This window comes from Orbicella faveolata, unplaced genomic scaffold (assembly GCF_042242905.1).
Source record: "Orbicella faveolata isolate gen_17 unplaced genomic scaffold, um_ofav_v1 contig_2, whole genome shotgun sequence".
In the NCBI taxonomy this organism is placed as follows: domain Eukaryota; kingdom Metazoa; phylum Cnidaria; class Anthozoa; order Scleractinia; family Merulinidae; genus Orbicella; species Orbicella faveolata.
The window spans coordinates 9250001-9270000 of record NW_028301547.1 but is presented as its reverse complement, the minus strand read 5'-3'; the positions used below and the strand labels follow the sequence as shown (position 1 = coordinate 9270000).

Sequence of the window (20000 nt, the reverse complement as noted above, 5' to 3'; positions counted from 1 at the left end):
CATTACATCAACAGCTCGTGCTAGCTCTGTGTTTCTATCGAGTTAGAGAAACACGATTTTTAACCAATCAGCGCGCGTATTTTCTTAGGGCTGTTTTTTAAATGTATATACAGCTGGATCTTCCTAGAAACATGAGGTCAGGGTTTACCCACTCCAAAAAAGTGATGTGTACCTCCGTTATCACGACGAACTCTTTTACGCCGTCGTACCAAACAATTTCTGGCAGACAGTTATAAAGGCGTGGATATTTTTCAAATGTATAAGAATACAGTTCAAAGCACTTAAGGACACAAGGAGGTAATTAATGTTAAATTTACTGTTTTATATCTTTAACGCTTTGAAACGCATCGAATTCACGCGCGACGCATTCTCGGGGTTTGTCGAGAGGCTACTTTTATGAAAGGCAACCACTTTATCTTTTACGATACTGTCAGTATTTCATAGCTGCAACAACCTCAAACCAACGCCAATATTGTTGAAGATCTTCCTATTTTAAATAAAGTAAACTATGTTATGTTAAAATTTTTATTTTCTATCTGGACGCTTTTATTGGATAGCTCTCTCTATCGACTAAGCGAGGAGGTACCAAGACTCTCTTTTCTGTGGGACTTTTTTTCCCCGGACTTCTGTCGTGTTCGTTTTCCGTCCAACTTCTACAACTGCTTTTACTGCTCAAGAACTACTCCTCAAGAACTACTACTTGACTAACAAATGCACACGTACGTAATGAAATAGCCTGTCGGTAGCCATGTGTGGGCCACACGGGACGAACTGACCTTGGATGATTAAACATCGTTTTGAAAATACTAATCTAAACACTATCACACGACTTTGAGAGCAATTTGCAGAGTTCTTGAAACAACCAATAGAAACTAAGGTTCAGAGAACAAGAAACCTAGACAGGATCTTTGTGGGAGATACAGACCAAGGCCAGCAAACAAATCCAAAAATGACTATCCATGGGATTTTGTTCGGAGCTCTAGTAATCTTGATATACTAGGATAAACAACTTAAAGTCATAAGACTCACTGTGTGGGCAGGCATGCTCCTGAAATTTCAGGACTAACGTGGTAACTACAAAAATTAATGATAAGCAATCGGTAATCACTAACTAAAAATACTTCTATACAAGTTTCATATTATTTGAGCCAAAAGATAACTTATTGTAGACGTTTGATGATGGCCAACTTGGAACGTAGCGCAGGGTATTTCCTGTTATTACTGGTTGTCAGTGGTTTATCGATTCTTCCATTCGCTTTCTGTCAATACTGTAACACTGTAATTAGTAAGTTTATTTGAGGGTCTTGAGGAGTTTAATCGATGATTGATAATTGCTTAAAGTTGTCCCTGTCAGCTAAAAAAATGATACGTGTTTAATGGATAGAGATCTGCATGAGATCTGAGATGGGCATGATTTACCGATAGCTGCGAAGTCCCCCAAAATTTGATATTTATCGGCAGGGATAAATAACGGTTTCATGGTTGCCGATGAAGACGAAGAAAAAAAATTTCCAAGGCCACACCTTGTTTCAGGCTGGTCAAAGACAACATTTCATTTTCCCCTAATACACAACAACTAACTTACTCCTTCACACTCAAAATAATAGCTTTTGTCTTTAATGAATCGTTTTTTGCAAGGTTATGGACTTTGCCTACGGCTTGGTTTGTAAACTTGCAAGAAAAGAACTCGACCAATATTCCCCAACACTGACCTCACGATAGTTCAACTGTTGTACTTTTTTTCTCGTCAAACAGGTGAACCTCAAATAAATATCTCGTCAACTCCGTCATCCAACAAACTGTCGATTGGTGCAACTATCAATTTGACTTGCACTGCGTGGCAGACTGATCAACTGGCGAAGACTGATCCAAAGACAAGACCACATAGAATTGAATGGTTTGATCCACAAGATAAACGAGTTGGATTCCAATGCCGGGCTGGATGGCCACCAGCTAGACTTTTGAAGTGCACATTAGAGGTCGGTGCCTTGACGGACGGAATGCTTGGTAACTGCACTTGCAGGGCAAGGAATGGTTACGATTACTGCAGCACCAAAAGATTTCAAGTTGGTCGTCAACAAGGTAAATAAAAGAAGTCTGAATGCCAGTTGTGAAAAGAAATGCATTGTTTAATTAAGCTTGAACATCTTTAACCCCTACCATTTAGATTAGTAGAAGAAAAGGCAGAAATTGGGTAAGGAGATTATAGGGGGCCAGTTTCATTAACAATCTTCACCACGATTCCGTATCACAATAGACACGAATACATAAGCATTTCAGCCTACTATTGCTCATTGTTCATGGCTCATTCTATCACGTCATGGCCAAGGGCGCTTGAGGTATTCTAAGGGCACCCGAGAAGCGTATTTGTAATTACAATGACATTTTGTTTCATTTTTTTATCCATAGACATCCCTAGTCCAAAGGATGTTGGTCACCCGTGAACCACAGTACTTTGAGTGACGGTCTGATTAACTCAGCGTACATCAGATATTTCCTGAATAATTCTACATCTGTTTTTTGTATTTAGTTGGAAAGTATTATCATTTTGCCTTTTAAGTAAAAGTTAAACGTACTCAAAAATTTCGTAAAAGTTTGTTATTGCTTAATTAATATAATTACGGTAAACTAACATCGATGTTTAAGGTTGACTTAATGAAGCAATAAATAATGCTATAATTATTGCCATAACTTTGTTCTTATCATCGTACATATAATTCAGTAATTATTTACAAGCTTAGTTTTGATTATCATGGCAATATGGTCTAAGGCATAAATAGTACCAATACAAGACGAGCGTAAGCATACCAAACTAATATTACATTTAGACACGTCAGGAACACTGTCCATTGAGTAAATGTTTTTAGTAAATTGATATTTTTGAATTCTTTTCGTTGTTTGCTCAAAAAGACGGCTTAAAGAATTAAAATCAGCCTTCCCTTATGTTGCTCTTGTAATTAAATGTCTTGTTTACCCCCCTCCAATACAAGTTGCCCTTGTAACGTTTATGTTTACTCATTTTATGAACTAAGTATGTACCGACCTCGCTAGAGGTCTCAATCGTTAGCACTGTTCTAGTTTACGGTATGTGCCGATTCCTGTAAAATTGAAATATTTTTCTCTCTATAGAAACTGTAATTCTCATGTCAAGTAATCTAGCCAAAGGAAGACACTGATTTACTGGTTGTACTTCATTTTGGATTATTTGTTAATCGACAAGAAAGCTAAGACTGCGTCAAGCGAACTTTTTATACTAAAAAAGTTGTCTCTAGGTAATACAAAACCAGCTGTTATAATTCTCGATACATTATTTCGATCAAGTTTTTTCATGCAAGAACACCGTTAAAAAGTGGAGAAATATATCATTCAGTCACTAGCACGTGCGGCCTTCCTGTAAAAAAAAATAATGGAGCTCTCCCAACAAGATATAAAACTACGGTTGAAACCTTGCGCACTCTGATGGAATTCTCTAGCTTTAATTTGAGTTATACTTCAACATGAACCCTCAGTGAAAACGAAAAACATTTGTAGTCATCAGTAGTTAGAGTATCGGAACTGTTGTCAGTAAAAGGTAAGCTAAAGTGCATTTAATGAGATAGCATTATATATATATACTGAGTGCAATCAAGGCGAGGAAAATGTTATTTTAATTCCAGTTACACCGAGTTGTGCGTGTTTTGAGGTACCGGGATTTTACTGTACGTTTTAAATGTGACTTACTTCGATCACCGCATACTTTAATTGGTTTCATTGGTATGTTGGGATGAAATGCTGTTATAGGTTACCTGTTCACATTGTTTTGTAAAGACTGATGGATTTATCCCCCTCCAAAAAAAAGAAATTGTTGGAGCAATCATTTCTCTCGCGTTTTTATACATGTGTACAGCAGAAGATCCATACGTTGATGCGCAAAGAAGTTTTCCGCGACTTTTATCTTTAGCGCCGTTGAAAGTGTGAAAGAGACTATTTAAGCAATTTTTTAAAAAATATACAAACTCCACATGACCTTAAGTTTGCTTATATCTGCAATTTTGCTTTTGCATCAGATTTACGAGCGGGGAAATCACTGAAAACAAAACAAAACAAAACAAAACAAAAAGTCTGCGGTCACTAAAAATATTCCAATCAAAAAGAAATCAATATAACTAGTAAAAGTAGTTTTTGTCACGTTTTGCAATGTAGTAGAACCTGACTTTTATTTTGCAAGTTGATACTTTCGAAATCTGCAAATAAAGTTGGCAATGTTATTTTTAAATTGCATGCATGTATGAAGAAAGCTCGAAACCGATATGTTTTCTGGTAACATCAAAACATCAAAGTATAGTGTTAAGGTAGAGGAAACTAAAAACTTCGAACAAAAAGTATAATTCATGTGATATCTTTTTCCAGCATTCTTTAATTTTGTGTGAGAACGAAGTGGATATGTACACTAATCTAAAAACCATTCCTGAGACAAAATATACGTTTGTGTTTCACGACGTACCTCAATGATTTTTGATACATGTTTACATGTATTTCAGTTTGAATTCACAAATCAAACGGAAACAGTTTGATTAGTCACAGAGATGATAACGAACGTTTTCAGTTTTTTTAAATGTCATGTTCTAACACAGTTTTGGTTTTTTCCAAACCATCTTCCGGTCCACGTATATAAATGAAAGGGCGAATTGATGCCACATTGTCATTCAGTAGGAATACATCTCAGAGGATTTAACTATTGCAAGGTACAGTAGCCTTTAATTTAAATGTGTTGAGTCAAATGTTGAATTTACAATTTTAAAGAATGGTTTCAACGAAATGTAGTTCTTTGTGTATTATATACAAAACACATAGCTTATTTTTGTGAACTATTGGGCATTCTGAGAGATTTAGTCCATAATAGCCTTGGATATGCAAATATTTCTTTCTTTTTTCAGAAAGACTGACAATAAAGCTTCTACCATGTCGACAGAACAATATCATCGTTTCTGGCCGAGGGCAACTAAAACCTGTTTGGTTGCGACAGTGAAAGACAATAAAGTAGAAAGTGTCAGGTTTAAAGAAAGTGTACGTAACGATGGTTCAGAAGAATGGAGAAAGTTACAGCTTTTCATGTTGATGAATTCGTCTCTTTCACTTGTTGTCTGGCAGCGTACTTCATCATAAAATTTACAATTTTTGACTTGTGTGTAATAATTGAACTGGTGTTCTGCGTAACCCATTGTTTTATCAGTTCAATTCAATATGCCAGTCCAACATCATTTGCGTTTAACCTATCTGTAAAAAAAGTGTCTATTGTGGTTAAACTTAATTCGCACTCGAAGTGACTGGACTGTACCATATTACGGGAACTTATACCGGTCTCCGTACACGGAAGTGCAGACAAAGGGTAATGTTACTTCCCCCGAAGGGAATACTAATCCGTGGTAGGTTAGCCCCCAGCATGCTGAAACATTTCTTTAACACATCGCCATTAGGCCGCCGCCTCTCCTTCTCGTCTACTTGATACGGTTTGGTAGTATTGATCCGTCAAACTAATAAAACTGGAAACTGAAGGAGGCTGTTGCCAGCCACCTTAAATGTAAAAATTGTATAATTATTAATCCTTTTATTTCATGTTTTTGTCTTTTCTTTGACACAATTAAGTTAACGTGGAAGCTAAGGAAGTATCATGTGGTTCTTCGGCAATTTGTTGGCGGTTTGTGTTTAAACTACGCAACAAGGAGTACGCCCTGAATGTAGACAACAACAACACTGTAACTGCAGTGGAGGTGGGTTATGAATCTCGCTTTCTTCCGTGCATCCTCTTCACTAGGCATTAGAGATCAACAAAAATGCTGATGTAAGAGAGACAAAAATACTGACGTAAGTGAGAGAAAGTCCTCTTTTCTAGTCGCAGATCACAAAACATAATTCAAATGTACTCTTTACATCTGCTTTACTTTATGATATATGTCAAAGCGTGAGGTCAACAAAAGCAAATTTTCTTGAGACTGGCTTTCGGTCACGACCTGCATGTACAAGATTACATATCTAATTAACAACTACATATTGGATCGGAATGCTGATCATTTTCATTCTGGAAAATTGTGGTAATCGATTAAGGTTTTGGGAAGATCCGATATAATTGAGCTATTGAAATTATATTTGGCTCTGCAATAGGCATGCATTATCAACACTACAAAATTAATTATCTTGAAATGATGCTGAGTTCAGAATCGTTAAGTTCACTAAGTTAAGGGGCAAGACCCTAACACTTTGCTGAATTGCTGAAGCATATTTCATGGGGAAAAGTTGTTTTTAGTTTGAAAGAAATTTCGGATTTGTCCGTGAACTATTTGATGCGTTTGGGGGAGTGTTGATCTTCTAAAACATAACATGACCAATAATGATCATTGTGTCTCCTTTTTCTGTCACAGGTTCCTGATGAAGATGGATCAAAAAAGGGAACACATTTTGTGCCAACAAACTCAGTTAAATTTCAAGAATTCGTATGGGAAATGAAGTCCGATGACACGAGCCAACTGTCTGGGAAGTACATCGCTGTTGATGAAGAAGGACGTTTATCGGTGATACCACCTCGCCATTTTGTACAAAAATCAGTATGTTCGGAGGAGAAAGAAACACAATGAAAAAAACAAAAAAACAAAACAAACAAGACTGTTAAAATGTTAACAAATACGCTTTATGTAAACGGAACAGCTGAATACATTTCTAGATATTCCGTTTTCTTATTGAGATGAAAGAAAAAAATGCATATCGTAACAGCTTCAAGGTTGAAAATATAAGGCTGTAATTAATATAATCATTTGAATTAAAGAGAAATTGAGATTTATAGTTGTTTGTAGAGTAAAAGACAATTAGTGATCGAAGGGGAGGTGAAAAGCATTCCGTTTTCCTTGTTTAGTGCTTTTGTTTATGTTGACGGGTATTCCTGCATATAAGGCAATGAGACCTGCAGACGCTTGGCTTTGTTAAGCCTCTAAACGACTTCTAAAAGCCTGGCTTTAGAAAATTGTTATCAGGCTAGGTGAAACATTTGACTGCAAATTAAAAACAAAAAACCCTTTTACAATATGTGGTCGCGGTACGAGCCTTTTCTAATTCATGTTAGCATTTATGCTTGCTAACCTTTATGCAAAAATAGATCTTCTTGTATTTTACAATTTTCAAAATTCCTTCCAAATTTTTCATTTACTTATTTGAGTTAGGAACTTGATAATACAAACTTAAAAGTCCTGCTATTTCATATTCTACGTGGAAACGCCAAATGTAGGTTTACAGGATGCAAGCGATTTCATAAATGAAATTAGGCACTCAAAAAACCTGAAAAACGTCTCCGAAAATAAAAATGTCAAGCCTGCGTGTTTAAAAGCAATAAGAAAAGATCATAGCAATGACGATGTTTCATTTTCCAAACATAGGTGGTATTTTGCCTATGTGCTTTTGCTCACACGTAGATGAAAGCTGAGAGAGGTGTTTATGACTGTGGTCATGTATCGGTCACAACAGCGCGACCGGCAAGGTCAAAGAATTGGTACAAGACAAAGTTAGAAAATGAGATTGTGTTTAGCAGGCGAAGAAGCTTTTTCTTGGCTAGAGAACTTGATGGTTTCCACTCGCTTTCTCTCCTTGTAGAGTCCAAGCTAAGCCTAACTTCTTGTTAAGTTTTCACTTCATTGTCTGTGTATTGTCTTTTTAAGTACACATTGAAATTCTGCTGATGCTCGCTTCAGAATAGGCCCTTTGTACGATCCGGTCACATGGTACGGAATAAATTATGCTGGGACGCAAGTTAGACAGTGGAACTTCTAAAACAAAGAAGAGTCGGGCTGGACTGGTACGAGTTCCTTTGTTTTGGATGTCCCACTGTGTAACTTGCGTCCCAGCATAATTTATTCTGTACCATGTGACCGGATCGTGCAAAGGGCCTATTTAAGTTCGAAACCCATGATTTAATTTCTATTTTAAAATAAGGTTACCGTACTTGGAGCAAAAATTTCAAATTTCTTTTTCTTTTAATCGTACCTTTTTTATCTTAACGGAAGTTCGAAATCCGTGATTTAATTTATATTTTGAAATAAGTTTATTTCAAGTAAAAAAATTCAAATTGCTTTATCTTTTAATTTTAATTTGTTGCTTACACTACATTTCTTCTGTATTCTATGCAGTTCGACCAAAGGGAACATTTCTTCACGGATGGTATACAAGTCACCATCCATGATCGAGTAAATACGCTCTAAAATTTGAGTGAGGGAGAGACAAATTAACATTCAAGAGACTGTGCAGATCTACTTTTTGCGAGAGAGATTCACTGTCCAATCGCGTCGGATCAAGCCATGTCAAACACCCATGGTAGCTGCAATGTATGTAGAGTTTCATTTTGCTTCTAGAAACGAGATATGCAACCATCCATTCGAATATATCTGCATTGCTAGTATAATTAACACAAGCAATTGCCATAATAGGAATAAATTTGTGTGATTTCCTTCTCCAAGAAAAAAATTATCGTTGTTTTTAATGTCTACATTACAATCTACACTATCTTTTTTATTTTGCTGTTATAGTTGACTAAAGTTGCATTTTTTATCAGACGGGAGGTATGATAAAAAGGCCGGGTTTTCAAACATTAATTGATAATTTATTTACTAAAAGAGATGTAGTGGGTCTACTGTGGGTATGTGAAAGGGGTCTCAAGCTGGAAGCTACATGCATGTGACAGGGTAACCTTTTCTGGAAAAAGCACTTAACAAAATGGGAAAGCATTTGGACCTTGCGGTAGAGCCTCCTCTTATAAAACTTTGTTAAGTCTCTATGTTCAAGAGTAGCAAAATATGTGAAGACTTCAAGATGTGTGAGCCCAAAACCAACTATAATTAGCCCACAACGCGTTGTGTATAATTATCAATGTGATTTGTGTGATGCAGTGTATCTCGGCTACACCAGCCGACACTTATTGCAGCGTATTGACCAACACCGTTATTCAGCAATCGATTGGCATTTAAAGAACGACCACGGTCTGGAAACCATCGGCGACCTCACCCACAACTTTTCCGTTTTGAAGAAGTGTAACGGAAAACTGGACTTTCTGATTTATGAAATGTTATTCATAACGAAGAAGAGGCCATGCTTAGACACACAATCAGACTCCGTACGCGCAAAACTATTTATTTAAATTTGTCACCATTTACACACTTTTTCACCTTTACGTTATATCACCTCGCATGGTATATATTAAGTTATCAATTTTATTCTCTCTCCACCTGAAAATGATGACATGGAGCCTTCGAAACGTTGTGTAAAACCTCTTTCGCTTGCTTTTATCCTTAAAAGTACTTTAATACAGTTAAGTTATAAATGTGACCTCAACTGTTGACAATGGCAACAGAAAAAGGGAATGCAACAATTACCCGGAGGGCGGGGGAAGGTAGGGAGGGGGCTATGAAATGGGTGGAATATATGCCCCAAAACTAAGTCATACCCCTTCTCTTATTAAGCAAAAATTAATTTCAACACCCCCTCACATAATGATAATATTAAGGCTAACCCCTCCACCCTTGAAAAACGTCTCCTCCTATATATAACAGAGGCATTCTTTTTCTACTGCACGACAGATAGGAAAACAGCAGTTTATAGATCTGAACAGAGTTGATAAATTTGTCAGTTTTATTCCAATCTTAGTATATATATTTAAGCTCTAATAACTCTTCCACTACTTTTCCAGTTTGTAAAAAAGGAATGAAAAAGTAATGCCCCTCCCCTGTATGTATTAAATTTCACATCCAATCCCCCTCTCTCTTGTTGTCATTTTCTCCTATGCCCCTCCTCTAACTTTCCACCCCCCCCCCCTCCAAGTAATTATTGCATAGTCCCTTATTTATTACTTCAGCAATGTCCAATGAATAAATAAGTAAATATTTTTTTTGGTCTTTTTTCTTCTTTTTTTCCAGCTTCAATCACAAACTGCAATTGCAAAAAAAAGAAAACTGACTAGTTTCAAACAACCCTAGTTATACATCTGACCCTGTTGTTCAAAAGTTGGATCCGCTAATATAGGATAAGACGCCATTCAATCAGGACCCGGTGAGAGCGCGGTTTTTGTCCAGATCAAACTACTCTGAGAAAACTGGTGAGTAGTGCAATACCAAAAAGCCTATTCTCACAGCATTGACATCAAAGCGAAGTTTGCGTGCAATGGGTTTCTGACAATCTTTAGGAATCTTTTAACAACACGTGGTTCAATCCGTTCGCAAAAGAGGAGGAGACAGGAGTAAGTGTGGAACCGTGTCTAGAAATTCTTGTAATATGAGGGCGGTTAAGAATATCTGGTAGTGATTTGCAACACCATCAGTGTGAACTAGTGTTGTTCTCGAGTTAATCTTGTATGTTGGGAAAAACAAACTTTTTAGGGGAGGCAACTTGACCTTTGCATATATAGAGTAAGAGAGGCGACTATCGAGGCACAGGTTGCTACCAGTGACGGAAATCCGGTCCCTTTGACATATTGTTCAGTATTTACTAGACATGAAGGCCAAATTATACCTTCCACAAATTGCAGATCACGTAATTAAAACTGCAATTACCGGCAAGCTTACTTCAGTTGCTGTCAGGGTGCATAGAATCAAATTGTGATACATGTTAGTTAAGATTCTCTTAACCATAGCCTTCAATAGATATAACGCTGCACGAACTTCGACAGACGGAGTACCCATGTTTCAAAAGAGGTGAAGTTTGAGGTCCCTTTTATTAGCCCTTTTTACAGGCAAAATCTATGCAACGTAATTTTCGCGTATTAGAATATCTTGTTTTCTTTGATTTGTGGATTCCGGATTTCCCGAATCCGATTTCTGTGTTTTACGGTTGTCGCGTTGAAAGATTCATCGCACGCAAACATCGTTTTCACAATAATGCTTTGACTTTTGCGCTACTCACCAGGTCTTCTCATGGCAGTGTGAGCCTGGCAAGAACCGCGCTCTTGTTGGAGCCAGGTTGATCAAAGGTCGTCAAAGTATACACCCGAAACAATCACCACTAAACCCTGACTGGATAATGATTAATTCAGTGTATGGCGCTATCCACCTTTTGGACAACCGGGCCGAATGTATAGCTGGGGAAGGGGGGTTGTTCAAAACTAGTTATGTCTTCACAGGCAGTATATTTATTTATCAAACATTGCCGAAGTTAAGTATTAGGATTATTATTATTGCTATGGTTAGCAATTGTGTCACGAAAATGATAACAAATATATCGTCCACCAATCATTGAGATTGGGCAGTTTTTTTTAATTCTACTCAGGTGATAAAGAGTGGTTATAATGCCTCATTAAGTAAACGTGCTGGAAACTGTTTTGTTCACCTGTCTGGCTGGTCCATAACTTATCTGCAGTTTTCAGATGGGACGCCATGAACACGCCAGAGAAATTCATAACATGCATAGAACAGTGGTAGATCTTGGGAACGTGAGAGAGACGTTTTGGTTGGGCGGTTTCGCTTGAAAAAAAAAATATTTGCGTAGCCTCTTTGGCTACGTTGTTTTGGCTCGTCACCCGTTCCTCCTCAACGAACGTTCCTTGGGGAGGGATGCGTAACAATCAAAATGAACGTCATTAGGGATGGACACGAAAAAGCACAAGATAATAACGACAAACACATCGTGCACATACGCAACAAGTTGAAACGCTCGTGCACTGTTTCAGTTCCACAACCTGGTACTGAGAAAAAGAAGACACCAAGAGCTGTGAAACAACAAAATACGACTCATTTTCTTTCTTAATTAAAGTTATTTTATTTTCCTAATCAATCTATTGTGGTTAGAGACAAAGTTTAAGAACGATGAATGAAAAACTGCTAGGAAAAATGTCGGTGACCATATCTTGTTTTCCTGAGGCGCTTGATCTTCAGAGGAACTGATTTTATACAAACTGGTTTCCATCAATTGAAAGTCTTTACTATATCAAGACATCATTGGCACAATTTATATACACTACTGCTAAGTGAATATGACAAATTCTATCAATGAAACCTTTGTGGTTATTAAGGATGCTGAAACCTGAGGCTCTTGATCTTAAGAGGAACTGACTATGTGCATGCGGGTTTCCATCAATTTATCATAAGTATTTACTTTACAATGATTTTTATCATTGACACAAATTTATATAAAATACGGCTAAGAAAATATGATCTATTCTACAAATTAAACCTTTGTGGTAAAAGACAAAGTTTGTGAATACTGCTGGAAAAAATGCCTGGGACCATATTGATCTTCAAAGGAACTGACTATGTACAAGCAGATTTCATTAATTATGCAGAAGTTACTAAACAAACATACTATTGCCAAACAATTTACTTACATTACTGTCAACTGAATAATTCCCACGCATCGTGAATTAAATTTCAGTGGTTTCTTTCTACTAAAGAAAAAGTGACAATTTCAAGGTATGACGCGTTCTCTTATCTTAACCAAATGTTTTGTCCTTATCGAAACTAAGTAAACTACAGCGTCCACCTTATTCTACAAAACAATAACATGTCACTCTCTCTCTTATGAGCTTTCTGAGTCATCAGTGATGTCATCATGTTGCACATTCACGTACGATTTCTAAAAAAAAAAAGAAAAACAAAGTAGATGAAAGGCTTATTATCATCTTGGGTCAAGTCGTTTGTGAATAAGTTTTAGGAAGTTTAAGTAATTATAGCAACTACGTCTACGCCGAGGACAACGTCGAGTCAAAGAATGAATTTACATTTACCTACGCATATCAGGATAATCTAACGTCATTTAGTTCGTCTCTCTTTCTCGAAACTGAATATGGAACACAGCGTAAAATTCGAAATATACATTTCAAAAATTCGCCGTCGAGGTTCGCGTTCTCCACACAACACAAAATTTGGCCCTTTCATATTGGGGAGCCTCAGTAAACCACAACGGCAACGGCTACGAGAATGTCATCAAACTAAAGGGTTAATGAGTAACACAATAGCTGCGCACCTGCGTTATAAATCTTTGTACATTTATTTGCAGTCCTCTGCAAAACAATGACGTGAAATGACTAAGTTCTCCGTATTATGGAGAACGTGAACCGCAGTGGCTAATTTTTCTTGTCTTCCTTTGGAAATGAACCTTGTCATTGCATATTTTGCCTGAGCAAGTTTCTAGACCGATAGGCGTACTGAACAAATCTACGCGGTTGTGACATTGGAAGGTAAAATTTAAATCCATATTTTATAAGGCGTTGTCCTCGGCATCCATGTCGTCATTGCTAAAGCTCCCTATTCTTGTTTTGATAATGAGGAGGACACCAAAGAAATGTACTAAGAATTATAATGCACTGGTACGCCATTGTAATCCTAGGTAAACCTTTTTCCCGTTGCCGTTCTCATTGTGATTTTTTTTAAACTCATGAATGACGTGTCCACGGGGTGCTGAAAATAACCTGCTTATATCGACATAGTCGACGTTGACACGGCAATCACGACGCAAATAAATTTGTTCTCTGCGTATATTAGAATGTGTTTGTATGCATCGTCTGCATATGCAGAATAATAGAATAAGGGTGCCAAAAGTCACTGGGATTCCACATGGGCTCGGTTGACACGGGAAGAAAAAAATGTTCGTTGGCTCCATATATCGGTATGTGTTTATGTTTATCGGCTTTATATGCAGAAAAATAGAAATTATAGACGCCGAAAACACGGACTGAGATTTCTGATTTCGTACAGCATAATTATGTTCTGGTTTACGTTTCGGTATTCATTTCTTCTAACATTACAAGTCATGGGTGACTTGGAAGTGACTCGGAATCGGATTCTTTTGGTACGCAGAATAGTGTCAGTGGCTGGTGAAAGGTAAGCAGTGGGCTAAACTAGGTACTAGTGACTAAACAACCTCGACGACTGCCGAGTTGCTTAAAATGCATTTTAGGATTTCAGAGGTAACAGTTGGGATGGGTTTTAGTTTTGAACACATACAGAGAAATGTTCAGATATCCCATTAGCTTGTAATAAGATAAAAAAAAAAAATTATCTGTATTCAATCTAATTGCTCAAATCTTGTCAGAAATACTCCGCTACGCGTCATATTTTGAACGATCTCATCGGTGTCTGGAGATGTGATCAAACACGGTCTTGCCTATTTCAAACACCGAAATGAAAGATGAAAATTCGACACGCAGCGGAGAATTTTTTGACAAACTTCGAGGTGTTTGGTAATGTGGTCAAACACGTTCTTGAGTGTTTGATATTTCTTCTATCCGCCATCAATCGAGGGAGAAAATTGAGAATTCAAATCGTAAAAATCTACGCTTATTAAGATCAGATAACCAAACACCGTCACCGTCATATTTCCTTCGTTTAAAATTGATGGATTATTCATGAGTTTCAGAAACGTTACAGACCACATGGTAGAAATTTACCAACGAGATCTTTTTCAGTAAAGCTTGTATAAGAGTGCAAATGTACAGAAACAGAAAAAGGGAGAAAAAAACACTATAGAATTGTTAGAAGCACTGACAGTTACCGTAACAAGTAAACCAGCGACACATACCTTAAACGTCTTCAAGAGACATTTGATCCGTTTTGTTATGTCTTCAAAAGTAGGCCTCATCAAGAGGTTTTCCATCCAACAGCTTTGCATAAGTGCATATCTACAAACAAAATAAGATAATACTTTTACATCACTTCACATCATTTGACAAGAGATGAGATGTCATGATATTGCATAAAATAACATTTAATGGCGTTGCATTACATTGCATTAGCTTGGAAGAAGGAAGAATGTGGGCGGGGAACATGAGCGCTGCCGGCGATAAATGGACATTAAATGTGGAACATAGATTATGTCATCGTCATGAAATAGCTTTTCACAATAAATATAGTGTACTTTGTCTTTTATTATCATTCATGTTTGGAGAATTTGGAAAAAGGTCGAGTTAAACGCTAGCTCTTTATGCGAGACTTTTCTGCAGTACTAGCAGACGATAGACCCGAGTTCTTGAAAGTGCGGGCCAAACACAAAGGTCAGTGGTTAGTAATTTGAAATAATTGTAGCAGCAGAATACTGAACTTACAGTTCCTCAGTGCAATGGTCGGGACGAGGCATCCGTCTTCCAGAGGAGAGGAAACTTACAAGAGCCCGTGGTGTTGCTATATCAGGGTAGGGGAGCTGACCTGATAAGGCGATGAAATAAGGTTCAGCTTCGATACATGCACAAGTAATAGAAATTAGAATAAGTTGAGTTCACTGTAAAAATAACTCAAACGAATAAATTTAAAATTTAGATACCTTTTTAAAACAAAATTGAAAAAAAAAAGGAAAAAAAGCATAAGCACAATTATTATTTCGATCTGTACTGAACACGAGGCCTAGTCACCAATTAATCGAATCAAGAGCGAAATGCAAACAGTTAGAATTTGAAGCGCGTGTCCATTCCTTGTTCCAGTTGCCAGAGGTTTTCGTTTTCAATCACCTTTGAAAATCTCGAGCAGTAAATCCAATTGTACTTTAATCATTTCCACGTGCATAAAAATGTTCACAGACTTACCAAAGGTGGTAATTTCCCATAAGACAATACCAAAAGACCATCTGAAAAAAAAAAAAAGAAAAAAAAAAGATAAGAAAAAACAAGACTAACTCACAAGTCTACTCAGACTATGTGGAATTTTGAATTTTGTTGTGTTTAAAACAATGCTTCAGCTTTATTCCTGTAACTTTCACATTTTTATTCAGCTCTGTTTTTTTTTTTTTTTTCATCCGTTTTGAATATTATCGAGCCATTTCTATAGTTTCCTGACATTTAATAGAATTCCTAAGCTAATCCAAGATATGACAAATATTAGAAAATGACGGCGTCATTTCTGCGTCGTTTGACGTCATTATTACATGTTATGGACCTTAAGAGAAATATTTTTTTTACTTTCTATTAATCCTTCAAGTTTCATCGTAATGATTTCAATTCACTTGGAGTTACAGGAGAAAAACCTCAAAAGCCCCTCGAGCTTTAAACAATAGCGGAGTAAGATGACCAAATTCTGCCTGCACTGAACAATGTGTTCTTATTTTTTATTGGTTGGAAGTCAATACATACGCCGAATGCATCAATTGCAAGATTCTTATGTAAAACATAAAATGCAGACTAAGCCTCTCCCAGGTGTTGTCCTGGATGTCGCTCAGTCCTCGTTGCAGAAGGTGTGAGAAAAGGCGTGACAATTTTAAAACAAGCAAGAAAGCTCACTTATTCGAATTTGACGCACACAGCATGATTCTGATACTTACACGTCACTCTGTGATGTATAGACTAGATATCTCAAGGATTCTAAAGACAGCCATCTCCAGGGGACCCTACCCTGTTGAAGAAAATGTACTTAGGTATTACTAACTGACATGAAAGTAAATGAATACATCCTAGTTTGATTTCTGATGCTAAAATATATTGGCTTATTGAATAGGACATATATTGCATGCCCCGGGGAAAATAGCTTTCGCCAGTATATATCGAACCGAAACTTGCTTTCCATGGATGTAATATGCGATATGTTGAGCTATTGCAATTTTCAACGTAATTATAAGGTTAATATTAGTAATATACAGGAACTAGAGATCACTTCTGTTTAAAAGTAGACTCGTCAATATTCATTTTACGCTTTGAAGTCTTTTAGAATGAATTACAGTTTACTGACAAACACGAATTCCACCTGTTTCTTGGGAAAAAAAACAGGTTTGGTGTTCTTTGTTTAAACACTCGCACTGTCCATACCGAACCATTCGACTCATTCGCCCGCGTTTTTCGCCCGCGCTTGACAACAGAGACGTGCAATTTGTTCGCGTTTTTGCGTTCATTGGTGGTGCAAAGTAGCCGTGGTTTTTTCGGTCTGCCAGCAGCGTGCTCGGCGTCTATCCTGCACTTACATTGGACGTCTTGTTGTATATGCCACGATCTGAGATATCTCTTGCCAATCCAAAGTCTCCAAGCTTAGCAACTTTATTTTCGTCAATAAGGACATTTCTTGCTGCTAAGTCGCCATGTATACACTGTAGAAAAAAGCACATGAGGCGTTTCTATAAATTCTGGAACATGCAAAATAAGCTAGCCCAAAACAGCAGCAACTGGTAAAATGAAGTTACGATATTCTTTTTGTAAAATACACGAAGAATATTTTCCCAAAACCCAGGTTTTGGCAAATTGAAGAACAGTTCTTACCTTATCTTACCCTAAACTCTAATATTGAAACTTAGGTCTTTTAAATTTAACTTATTCGTTTATGAAGTCAAAAGGTTGCCATTATGACGAAGCGAGCAACTTTGAGTCGTCATGATTACAAAATAACTCCATACGAAATTAAGGTGCAGGAAAATTCCATAGCTGAATGACTAATTTTGTCCTCAACAAGAAACAATTTTTTGCGGCATTATATTATTCAAGACAACTTCCGTTTCAGTGAAACTATATTTACATTCACTTAGACATTTATTGACAATTTGTTGCAAATCGGAGAAGATGAAATGCATTTCCTTTCTTGGCATTTGACGCAGCATAAAACTTGGCTATGTTTTCTTGTAGAGCCAGAACAAGACACTTCGGAACTATATTTTCACTGTACAAGTACACTGTACACAATGTACCACGTACCTTCTTGCTTTCCAAGTGCTGCATTCCTGTGGCGATCTGCAGAGCAATTTTCATCAGCTCCCGATCATTCAGCGTACATTTGATATTCTCGTACTTGCCGTGCTCATCAGGGGCAGGCTTGGAAGTCAACAAACTTTCAAGGGTTCCTCCGGGAATCAAATCAGTGACCAGAAGAATATTTTCTAACCAAATTAAAAATAGCGGTTAGCTTTATTTAGCCTGGTCTTCTTTAAGACCCGTGAGACGGGAGGGTTCAGACAAAGTCCTGTCTCCGTATATTTTGAACAGCATCCAAGTTTCATGAATATTTAGTCATAAATCAGCGCGGACACTTTCTCGCTGTCCCGGTGCTCCACTCCCTGTTCCTGATTTTCATGTAATGTATTCATATTCTAAAATTAAAAAATACCAATCCTTCTGAGGTTCTAGTTCCATCAGATGTAAGACCCTCTAAGAATTTGACATTTTACAACGTTCGAGCTCGACAGGGTTCGAATTTGTTTGAATTTCCAAATTTTGCGTTGGGTGATAATACAATGGCGGCCCGACTTGAAGGTTATTACGTAGGCCAAACTATGAGTTATCGCTCACGTTTTTGCTAAGTAAACAGTTCTGAGTTTTGAAGAAGTATTAATTTCAATGTGTCGGTGCTTTGGAGTTCTGAGTTTTCGTTTCAGTAGCAAAATTCAATGACAGATGTTTCCGTTACTTTACGTCTCGATACAATGCTCTATAAATTTGGTAACACACTTCTTCGAATAAACTTCTCTTCTCCGAATAAAGCGCGAATGAAAAACCGCACAGACCTAAATCTTGGCGACAGTGTTTATAAATCAATCATCTGCTATATGCCAGATTCTTTATTTATTGAATGGCTAAGATTTTAATTTTTGATGGCTCGACAGTGAAACCACCATAAGAGTGTTTTTATACCACTTTTGTTTTGTATATTTTGAGATTAGTCCAGTCAAGTAGCAGCCAAATGGATTATGCGCTGGCGTAAATGCTCTGGGTGCGAGCCCTGTCTGGGGCCATTCTGTTGTGTACTTGGGTCGGGCACCTGTGCCTCTCTTAGTAACCCTGCGATGGACTAGCACCTCATCCAGGGGCTCAGTCGAAACACTCCTTGTCACATCATTCTACAGAATGACGTGACAAAAACCGGATATAAACGTTCGCCGGATGGGCTTAGCTCGAACGGATACTTAACCCCTCTTCATCTTACCGAGTCAAAGCTGAAGGACAAACGAACTGAAACGTTACAAAAATGAAATGGAAATTTAAGTTTGTCCTGGATTAGCTTAATCGTGCTTTGAACATCCTGGCACTAGTATAAAATCATTGAATAACTGCTAGGTGGCTGGCAACGTAGAGACAGCTCATTTTATTATCAAGTTTTATTAGCTCATGGTCACGTGATGATTTCTTGGCAACTTACCACCCTGGGTGCACGCGCCAACCAAGTTGACTATATTAGGATGCCGTCCCGCCCCCTTCAAAATCTGTATTTCACTGAGTAGGGCAACTTTCTCGGTCTTATCAGCCGTGTCTACGCATTCACAAAAAAGAAAGGTAAACTTGTTTAGTAATTCACTCACCATTCTCAAATAGGCCCCTCCGAGTCACCTTGTGCCCTGGTATCAAAACCAGTCTTTGTGCAAAACCATTCATATGGAAATGTGTTCCACCCACAAGTTTATTTTCATGCAAATCAAACTCATTTTCATTTGAAAGGTTTGGCACGAAGACTCGTTTTGAAACAGAGATACAAGGTACCTCGGAAATGGTTTATTTTAGATTAATCAAAACTATAACAAAATTCTCGAACGTGATTGGCTGTCAGCAGCCCGATTTGAGCATTAATCGGACAGTGTAGGCGTCATGCTTGTAATTGGACAATACGCGTCATTTTGCGCGCGCTGTTGCGGTGCACTTTGTCGAGTAAACTGCTGGGTTTTTCAGCATTCATAACGACGTTTTAAAATCGTTCAGCGCTCAATCGATGGTTTGCTCGTTTCTCGAATTTTGTAATAGTTTTGATTAATTGGTAACAAGACATCGTGTCGTCCAATTCGGTCTGTAATTATACTCGTGATTAACAAATCGGACTCCCGCTTCGCGGTCGTCCGATTTTGTTAATCACTCGTATGATTACAGACCGAATTGGACTCCACTCAGTAGAGAAATACATGATGTGTTTAAGAGCGCTTAGGTGATCTTAAATTTGATTTCCATTTTTTTTTTCACAAATATTTACAGCTAAGGTGAGTTAAATTCGTACAGTGTGATTGTGTGATCATCTGGGTGAGGGAAGTTCTGAAAAGAACTGTTATTGCCGTCTGACTTTTAGACAACCTAAAAGGAAGTCATCTTCAGAGTAAAGTCTGGTCAAGTGTGG

General features: G+C 37.5%; 1 protein-coding gene and 1 long non-coding RNA gene across 5 annotated transcripts in view; one reads left to right on the top strand and one right to left on the bottom strand.

The window, feature by feature from the left end:
- Positions 1-4666: 4666 nt before the first annotated feature.
- Positions 4667-6816, top strand: LOC110066093 (uncharacterized). Of its 3 annotated transcripts, XR_002298501.2 has the most exons (4): positions 4667-4724; positions 4917-5046; positions 5626-5750; positions 6399-6816. It is a non-coding gene; the product is annotated as an uncharacterized LOC110066093 (long non-coding RNA). The 3 variants fall into 3 exon arrangements; XR_002298499.2 differs by having other exon boundaries at positions 4917-5750; XR_002298500.2 differs by having other exon boundaries at positions 4680-4724; positions 4921-5750.
- Positions 6817-11735: 4919 nt separating this feature from the next.
- Positions 11736-20000, bottom strand: part of LOC110066085 (uncharacterized) — a 26768-nt gene continuing 18503 nt past the window's right edge. For both annotated transcript variants that reach the window (XM_089289451.1, XM_089289452.1), the window contains 8 exons: positions 19041-19151; positions 17603-17784; positions 16882-17004; positions 16249-16319; positions 15518-15558; positions 15044-15143; positions 14521-14620; positions 11736-12576 (listed from right to left, as the gene is read on the bottom strand). In XM_089289451.1, coding sequence (XP_089145577.1) covers positions 12520-12576; positions 14521-14620; positions 15044-15143; positions 15518-15558; positions 16249-16319; positions 16882-17004; positions 17603-17784; positions 19041-19151 — 785 coding nt within the window. In that variant the 3' untranslated portion in view covers positions 11736-12519. The remainder of the gene's footprint in view (positions 12577-14520; positions 14621-15043; positions 15144-15517; positions 15559-16248; positions 16320-16881; positions 17005-17602; positions 17785-19040; positions 19152-20000) is intronic.